Genomic DNA, 9,823 nt, shown 5'->3' on the forward strand with positions numbered 1-9,823 from the left:
TGTGTTTGTGGCATTTATGTATCCGGTGGTAATACTGGAAAACAAAGTGCTTAGGGCCACGGCCAAGACTCATAAGTAGCTATGTTCAAGACTCAACATACTTAACTAGGAGAATCAATTAACACTATTTGAACTCTGTGTTCCAAGAGAAGCCAATCATTCTAAACTTCAAAGGATGAAGTGAGATGCCAAAACTGTTCAGAAGCAAAAAGATACAAGTCCCGCTCATCTAATTAGAATTAATATTCATTGATATTTTGGAATTTATAGTATATTCTCTTCTTTTTATCCTAATTGATTTTCAGTTGCTTGGGGACAAGCAACAATTTAAGTTTGGTGTTGTGATAAGCGGATAATTTATACGCTTTTTGGCATTGTTTTTAGGTAGTTTTTAGTATGATCTAGCTACTTTTAGGGATGTTTTCATTATTTTTTATGCTAAATTCACATTTCTAGATTTTACTACGAGTTTGTGTGTTTTTCTGTGATTTTAGGTATTTTTTGGCTGAAATTGAGAGACCTGAGCAAAACTCTGATAGGAGGCTGACAAAGGACCGCTGATGCTGTTGGAATCTGACCTCCCTGCACTCGAAATGGATTTTCCGGAGCTACAGAACTCCAAATGGCGCGCTCTCAATGGTTTTGGAAAGTAGACATCCAAAGCTTTCCAGAAATATATAATAGTCCATACTTTATTCGTGATCAGATGACGTAAACTGGCGCTCAACGCCAGTTCCATGCTGCATTCTGGAGTCAAACGCCAGAAACACGTCATGAACCAGAGTTGAACGCCCAAAACACATTACAACTTGGCGTTCAACTCCAAGAGAAGCCTCAGCTCGTGGATAGATCAAGCTCAGCCTAAGAACACACCAAGTGGGCCCCGGAAGTGGATTTATGCATCAATTACTTACTTCTGTAAACCCTAGTAGCTAGTTTAGTATAAATAAGACATTTTACTAGTGTATTAGTCGTCTTTTGACCACGTTACATCTTTGGTCTCAGTTTTATTTTATTATTCATCTTAGGAGACTATTGATCACGTTTTAGGGGGCTGGCCATTCGGCCATGCCTGAACCTCTATCACTTATGTATTTTCAATGGTGGAGTTTCTACACACCATAGATTAAGGGTGTGGAGCTCTGCTGTACCTCAAGTTTCAATGCAATTACTACTATTTTCTATTCAATTCGATTTATTCCTTTTCTAAGATATTCGTTGCACTTCAACTTGCTGAATGTGATGATCTGTGACACTCATAATCATTCTCACCTATGAACGCGCGTGACTGACAACCACTTCCGTTCTACCTTAGACCGGGCACATATCTCTTGGATTTCTTGATCAGAATCTTCATGGTATAAGCTAGAATTGATGGCGGCATTCATGGGAGTCCGGAAAGTCTAACCTTGTCTATGGTATTCCGAGTAGGATTCTGGAATTGAATGACTGTGACGAGCTTCAAACTCCTGAAAAGGCTGGGTGTTAGTGACAGACGCAAAAGAATCACGGGATTCTATTCCAACCTGATTGAGAACCGACAGATGATTAGCCGTGCTGTGACAGAGCATTTGGTCCATTTTCACTGAGAGGATGGGATGTAGCCATTGACAACGGTGATGCCCTACATACAGCTTGCCATGGAAAGGAGTAAGAAGGATTGGATGAAAGCAGTAGGAAAACAGAGATTCAATAGGGACAAACATCTCCATACACTTATCTGAAATTCCCACCATTAATTTACATGAGTATTTCTATCCTATTTTATTTATCTTTTAATTATATAATCCAATCACATTTGAATCAGCCTGACTGAGATCTACAAGATGACCATAGATTGCTCCATACCAACGATCTCCGTGGGATCGACCCTTACTCACGTAAGGTATTACTTGGACGACCCAGTGCACTTGCTGGTTAGTTGTGCGGAGTTGTGACTAAGTGTAATTCACGTGTGAGAGCTACCAAATTATTGGAGCCATTGTTGATGATCATAAATCCGTGCACCACTTCCGAATGATGTCCAATAACTCTACAACTCTAGAATTTTGACAATAATGATATTTGTGAGCTACTAATATTGTCAATTAACATAATCTTACTCACTTTGATAAAAGCCCCAAATTTCCTAATCTTAATAACCCTAATTCGGATTTTGCTATATCCACATGTATAGAGATGACAAAAATTGGAGATATAGCTAATTATTGAGTCAAAGAGTTACCTTGAAGCCTCAATAATAACTGAAACTCAAAAGTTGAATGCTTCCTTTACTCATTAAGATGAAATCTTTGATTTGAGGTTGTGAAAACAAAAATTTCTCTTGGGTTATAAATGATGTATTAAAATGGAGATAAAATAGAAGGATAAAAATGAAATTTAGTATGTTGTGGTTGAAATAAAAATTTTTGAAATGAAGAAGATAGGATAGAAGAGAAGATGAAGGGAAGGAGGGGGTTTGTTGCTTCTTGTATGAAAGAATGAAAAAAGAAACGAGAGATAGAGAGGGATAGGGAGCTCGAGAGAGTTTAGGAAAAGAAAAAAGGAGATTAAGTGCGGGCATGTGCCCCCCACGTGCTACTCTCTCTCCTTTTTTTCGGTTACTACAAATTCATTCCCCAAGTTTATCTCGTTTATAATGTAAACGAGATAAGCGTACACATGTCTCATTTACACTGTAAATGAGATAAGGTTGGGGGACATCTTTATATACATTTTGTTGACAGTGAGATTCCAGACCCCAATTCGAAATTTTCGACCACTTTCTCTTCTCTTTTAACCATTTCTGATCATATTATCGAGTAATATGAAGATGGCGTACGTAGATGCACATGATTAGAACATCAACTAGCTGAATACGACATGGCACTATGCTAGAACAGATAACTTGGTGGTTAGTTCTATTATCTTGAGTTTTATGTATTCCCATAGATGTAGAGCCATGGTTAGGGTACTTGCGAAGAACTTGGATACAATTACAATGATTAGGAATAGGTCACTGGTAGAAATTATTAATTCTAGGAATGTGGTTATTATTTTATATAATTCCATGTATGTATAGCCATGGTTAGGATACTTGTCGAGAACTAGAATACAATTTGTATCCTGAGAAATAGGTCACTGATAGAAAATAGTAATTCTAAGGTTGTGGGTATGATTTTTGGTAATTAAATTGTTAACTGTATAATTATTAATTTAGGCTTTAAATATTGGAGTAGATATTTTTCATTTGTGGAGTCTAGTTTAGGGGTCACACGTGTCTTAATTTATTAATTTAGTTAGTAACTAGCCAAGTATGATAATTAGATTATTAAGTTAACTCAAAGTTTGGTAGTTAGATAATTAATTACTTTACTGAATATTTTAATTTCACATAATGCAATTAGAAAATATGTATTATTTAAGACGGTTTATGTTGATGGACTTAGACAAATTTTTAATTTTTAATTTTTAATAATTGTGAAATATTTTTCTTTGTCAGAGGCTTCGCCTACTCTTGCCCCGGCAAGTGTCACACATGCTTCCTCTATTGGACGCCATCGTCTCGTATCTGAAGGAGGCTGGATTCAGCGACATGGTGCCTCTCAGGGATTTCGTATTCGACAACTCCCTGATTACGATATTCATGGAGCGATGGCGTCCAGCGAACCACATGTTCTATCTATCGTGGGGTGAAGTCACCATCACCCTACAGGACATGGCATACCACCTTGGGCTACGCGCACACGGGGACCCAGTTGGGGGTGCTTCCGTGACTTCCTCAAGTGGCACGGCTCAAAGACATGGGAGATGGTGGAGCGACTGCTTAGTGCCAGGCCTCTAGTGGTTCCACAGTAGGGGGCTCAAAGGAAGGAGTCATTCTCGCTAAAGTTTGTATGTCTGAGGGACCGTATCCGCCATATGCCACCGACCAATGACCCGGATACACTTCGATAGTATACGAGGTATTATATCTTGTTACTAATCGTAGGCTACCTGATGACGGACAAGTCAAACAACTTGGTCCATCTGCATTGGCTGCCACTATTGTAAGACTTTGGGCGGCGCCGTGCGTTGTCTTGGAGCTCAACGGTGCTTGCTAGGACATACCACTCAATATGCTCTGCAGTACACCAAGGCATTACAGACATCATCGGCTGCACTCTGCTGTTGGTGTCCTAGATATACTAGAGATTTTTTCAGTGGTGTCCACTTGACCGAGAAATTTTCATGTATCCTATTGCTGCGAAGTAACAATTGTTTATGTGTTTCTAATCTTTTTCTTCGCCATCTGGACCTTTCTGTAGGAGGATTTGAAGTGATAGCTCTGCCAGGCTGCACCTTGCAGGACAGGGATGCTGACGGATGGGTTTGTCTGTATCAACGGCAGGATGACTTGCAGATGAGGCTGCTATCTTGTTGTTGATGGTCTTGGGACATGGTAGGTGCTAGACAAGTATGCACTTCACCAACCCTCCGGACCTCCCTAATGAAATAAAACATCCATGGTTTTGTTGGAGGGCAACACGGATACTCCATGGACATCCATTTGCAACTTGACGGCAATGCACATGGTACTCTAATTGGTCCGATTCCACGACTCGATACTCAGCACTTCTGCGAATTGTTGAAAAATGGAGATTTCTCATGCATGGTGTCCAGATCCAATGTATGATAGTGACTTGGTACATTTGATAGCGCCGTAATCGGGTGAGAGGGGAAGCAAAACATCGCACCGCTGCCTCGGCCGGCGTCTCCGGTACAAACTCCTCGTCATCATCATCTTTAGAGGAATCATTATCTTTGCTATCCACAACATACTCTTCGTCAGAGTCTTCCTTACCCACCTCCATGTCTTCCACTGGCATGGCAACATGAATCAGTGGTGGTGCGAAAGGTGAGTCATCCTACACAAACGTCGAGTGTACAGAATCACCACCATCAACATCACCAACCTCGGCAGAAAGGTCCATCACTTGTTCTGCCATGATTCTCCCATGGATGTCGAACATGAGTCGCACATGCTCGTCGTCGAGGAGCCGAATAGTTGAAAACGGAAAACTCCATTACCCAACGGTGCTAGCAACCTATACCCCACCCTTTCGATCTCTCCTCTCCATGTGCCAACAAGGTTGCTCAATATCAAACTTTTCAATTCGGACAATGAACTTACACGCCGAGTGTGCAATAGTAACGGATTTTCACACTCAAATATCACCTCATTGTCGCTATTTCTCATACGACAATTGGGATACACACAGATAACTACGTATCCGCTATTATTAGACATTTTTTCCTACTTTTTGTAAGAAAAACAGGAGAGAAGAAGATATGAAATGTATGTGGAGAATGACAAGAATTGTACATTCTTTTATAGCAATTGAAAATTTCTCTTACTGTATCTCGTTTACACAGTAAACACATTATTTTAACACATATCTCGTTTACAGTATAAACAAAATAAAGTTGGAGAACGGATTTTAATAATAATTTTTATAATTATTTATTTCAGTAATTAAAATATTTATTTCATTTATTTAAATAAAAAATCCTAAATTTGGTGGACAAATTGAAATTTTCGACAAATCTACAGAAAATGTAGAGTATATTTTTTTACTTCATAGAGAGTAAAATATAAGAAATATTTTAAGTATTGTGGATGTTTAAGTAATTTTAATCATTTGGTCTCGACTATTTATATATTTTATGATTGAAATTAATGGCTAAATGGGTGGAAATGCTGGAACACTTGAAAAGTTGAAATAATAAATAGTGAAGTGCCGCTACAGTTTTCTGTTAGTTACTACTTAACCACCACACCATCATCCTTCCGTAGTTGAAAAACTTAGGATAGAGCGTGTTTGCAACCCTGCGACAGAACCAACCAATCATGGAAACTTCCTCGAACTACGGAGCGTTCATGGAGAGGTTCCTTCTACCCCCAAGTTCCTCACCACCCGGGCATGCTCCCCTTCCTCTCACTTCACTCACTTTTGCAGTCAAAGACATGTAAGTTGTTGTGTCACACTTTACCCACTAAGTAATAAGCATAACGGTTTGTTTGAAATCAAAGAGTTTGTTGTGATTGCGAGCACGCAGATTTGATGTTAAAGGGTATGTGACCGGATTCGGGAACCCTGATTGGCTAAGGACTCATCCTGTGGCTACTTCTACTGCTCCAACTGTTTTGACTCTCCTTAAAGCAGGTGCTGCTTGTGTTGGCAAGACTGTCATGGATGAAATGGCTTACAGGTTTCAACTCCTTCTCGAATCTCAGTAAACTGACACCATTATTGTGCTTTTATACCTGTGTGGATTTTGTAGGGAATAACTAATTGAGATCATTTATATTTTGGTTCTTGAATGTTGAAACAGGTAAGATGGTTAATTTGATTTTTAATTTTTTAAAAATGATCAACTAGGTCCTCAACTTCCAAAAACTCGACTCTCATTAGTCATTGGCTAAACTTTCATCCCATAATCGTTAGTGCAGTGCTGACATAGACGGTTAAATGCATTTTGCCTCTCTAATAGATACTATTTAGTTGTTGTAACATAATTTCAAATACTATATCGACCAATATATGATGGCATTTAATTGTCCATATCATCATTACACTTATAGATGTGAGAGAGAAGTTTGGTTAAGGACCAATGGAAGTCACATTTCTGAAAGTAAATGACTGACTTGTTCATTTTGAAAAGTCACAGGCCAAATTGATTCTTCAGTTCAATTTCAAGGGTCAAAATAAACATTACTACATAAATTATTTGTTACTTTTTTTTAGATGACGAAGGACAAATTCGTCATTTTCAAGGATTTTGAGAGAAGACTTTGTCCCTTTTCTTTTTCAGTATAATTTACAGTTTTAACAGATCAAATTTATTGGTCATTGCTATCTTTCATGCAAGTTTCCTTTATGGAAGCAGCTGATATGCTTGTACATAGCAGCTCCATATTCTTGTGCAGGGAGTATTTATCTAAGAATTTCTCAGTTTATAGGGACATTATGTAACTTTCTTAACTTTAACTGATTCAGTAAAATAGGATCATTTGAGTTTTTTTTTTTCCCCTGTTAATAATGTGACTAACTACTCTGATTCTTTTCTTGGCAGCATAAATGGAGAGAATATACACTATGGCACGCCTATAAATCCTTGTGCCGCAGATCGGGTTCCCGGAGGATCTTCTAGCGGCTCTGCTGTTGCCGTCGGTGCAAAACTGGTTGATTTCTCCTTAGGTGAACTATTCTTCCATTCAATGAGTCAATTATTCTGATAACACTTCGTTAATAGTTTGAACTTTGAACCTGATTTTCACCACTTGATTTGTATGATAGGAACCGACACGGGAGGAAGTGTAAGAGTGCCTGCATCTTACTGTGGGATCTTTGGCTTTCGTCCTTCTCATGGCGCTATTACAGAATCTGGAGTTACTCCTATGGCACAAAGCTTTGATACTGTGGGTAAGAACCTGCAACTTTGGGATCATAGAAGCTTGTTAGTTTTCTCATATTGAAAACTTATTTTGACTCTCCTGGTGTATTCATAAATCAATGTATCAATGTACTAATGTGCTGGTACTACATGCTCTTGTTCAGCATCAAGAGATGGATCCTAAAAGAACTTGTGTAATTCTAAGTCTCATGGTCTTGAAAGTTTAGCTTTCACTATTTAGTCAGCTCTTTATATTGGAGACTCATTTTCTACTTCTCAAATTCACATCCAGGATGGTTTGCTAGGGATCCAAAGACTTTCACCAGCGTTGGGCGCATACTTCTACAGCTGACAGAAGTCTCAGCTGTTAGACCTACTCGCATAATCATCGCAGATGATTGTTTTCGGCTTTCAAGCACTCCATTTGATTTAATTACACAAGTTGTCACTAAAGCTGCAGAGAAGCTATATGGAGGTGAGCAATTGACCAGATAGAACTTCTGTAATAATTTCAGTATGGTTATTTGATGTAATGGCGTACCTATCTCCATACCGGCTGAGAATGATGTTTAGTTATGTAATTGAACTGAAACAATCTGATCCTTTGCAGGTGATATATTAAAGCACGAAAATCTCGGCGACTATGTGAAGGACAATGTTCCAAGCTTGAACCATTTCATGACAAAAGAGAACATAGACCAAGTATACAATATTCCATCACTGACAGCACTTTCAAGCGCAATGAGATCGCTTCAGAGGTGTATCTCATCATCCAGTGCTGATCCTTGGCTTTCAGAAACTGAAGAGTGCACCTTTGTGTTCTGTTTTGAACTACATTTGATTCCTTGCTTTGTTCACTTTTGTTAAACTTAGGTTTGAGTTCAAGAGTAATCATGGTGAGTGGATCAGTGCAGTCAAACCAAATTTAGGTCCTGGAATATCTGAACGTGTATCAGAAGCCTTAAATGCAACAGGGGAAGATGCTGATATCTGCCATGCTATAAGAAGGGAACTGCGCGATGCTCTTACTTCTCTTCTTGGGGTATTCTCTCTCACACACGTATAAGGACTATGGAATCCACATAACCAAGTAACAAAGAACAAAGTTCATGAGATAAACATCATAAACTTATCATGCTTGTGTATGAGTCTTTTACATTTATAAAGTTGTTGAGAACATAACAGAAGTTCATTCATTACCACAATAGATACTTTTCTTACCAAGTTAAATAATAATTTGCGCTTAAAAGAGGGTGTGGTGAACCTTGCTTATCTAAGAATTTCTCAAGTGTTTGAAACTTTCAGGATTTTGGTGTTCTCATGATCCCAACAGTACCAGGGTCTCCACCAAAGCTACAAACAGATCCATCTGAATTAGAAGTTTTTCGAGCAAGGGCATTTAGCTTGCTGTCCATTGCTGGAGTCTCTGGATTTTGCCAGGTTGTTCCTCTCTCCACTATTTATATGTTGTTTAGAAACTAATTGAAACAAAGTAAGTCGGGTTAATAGTTTCTCTAAATAATTGTATATGCAAGGATTTCTTTAAATATCTAGAAACCAAACAATATAAAAAGAACTGAGGAAAGTCAATTTCTTGAGAAATGGAAGATAAAATTAATGTAAAAAGAAAGCATACAACAGAAAATTTAAGTTGGGTGATAATACTCTGATATTATGTTAGATTCACCTTGACCAAAAGGGTTTAGAAGCATAAAACTCACATGACTGAAACAGAAAGTAGAAAAGGTTGAACAAACTGAATCATAAATATCCTTAGTCTGTTAAATTTCAGAATGTAACTGAAATGTTGTTTGTTAACTATCTGTAGGTAACCATACCCTTGGGGATGAATAATAACCTTCCTATATCAGTTTCACTGTTGGCCAAACACGGTGCAGACGGATTCTTGCTTCACCTTGTCGAGAATCTTTATGACAGCATTAAGCAAGAGGAAGCAGCAGCAGTGTCAAATCCCAAGAATATAAGTTAACTACAATTAAACTACAAGGATCTCGCTGTACGTTATATCAATATATGTCCCAAGTTCCTGACAAAATAAATTTATGCAAGTTTAGAGAGCTTCTAATCATAGAACACATTTTAGTCCCAATTTGATGGCTCTTGATGAATGGGATATGGAATATCGAATTCTCTTTGACTTTGACCTTCCCAACTACAATTTAGCTAGTTGTTTCATTCATAGGAGTATGAATCATATTGTGGTCTTGAAAAATATTTCATTTGGTTTGATTGCTCAAACTCCATCATTTCTTGTTCTTGATACTCTCAACTACTATTAGCATAGTAACTTGAATTATTTTGTGGTGGTGAAAAAATCTCCCATGTAATTTGCTTATTCAAAGGATGATGTAAACTCCATTCTTTCTTAAAGATACTCTGTAGCAAC

General features: G+C 38.1%; 1 protein-coding gene across 2 annotated transcripts; it reads left to right on the plus strand.

The window, feature by feature from the left end:
- The first annotated feature begins 5,790 nt into the window (after window positions 1-5,790).
- Window positions 5,791-9,574, plus strand: LOC107465415 (amidase 1). Of its 2 annotated transcripts, none has more exons than XR_008002411.1 (9): window positions 5,791-5,988; window positions 6,079-6,231; window positions 7,096-7,220; window positions 7,320-7,445; window positions 7,709-7,891; window positions 8,027-8,174; window positions 8,290-8,458; window positions 8,706-8,856; window positions 9,245-9,394. XR_008002411.1 is itself a non-coding variant. In XM_016084393.3 (9 exons), exons 1-9 carry the CDS (start codon window positions 5,870-5,872, stop codon window positions 9,404-9,406), a joined length of 1,320 nt encoding a protein of 439 aa, XP_015939879.1. In that variant the 5' UTR covers window positions 5,791-5,869; the 3' UTR covers window positions 9,407-9,574. The 2 variants fall into 2 exon arrangements, 1 of the variants encoding a protein (XP_015939879.1); XM_016084393.3 differs by having other exon boundaries at window positions 8,722-8,856; window positions 9,245-9,574.
- The last annotated feature ends 249 nt before the right edge of the window (window positions 9,575-9,823 follow it).

Source organism: Arachis duranensis, chromosome 9, assembly GCF_000817695.3.
Source record: "Arachis duranensis cultivar V14167 chromosome 9, aradu.V14167.gnm2.J7QH, whole genome shotgun sequence".
Lineage (NCBI taxonomy): Eukaryota > Viridiplantae > Streptophyta > Magnoliopsida > Fabales > Fabaceae > Arachis > Arachis duranensis.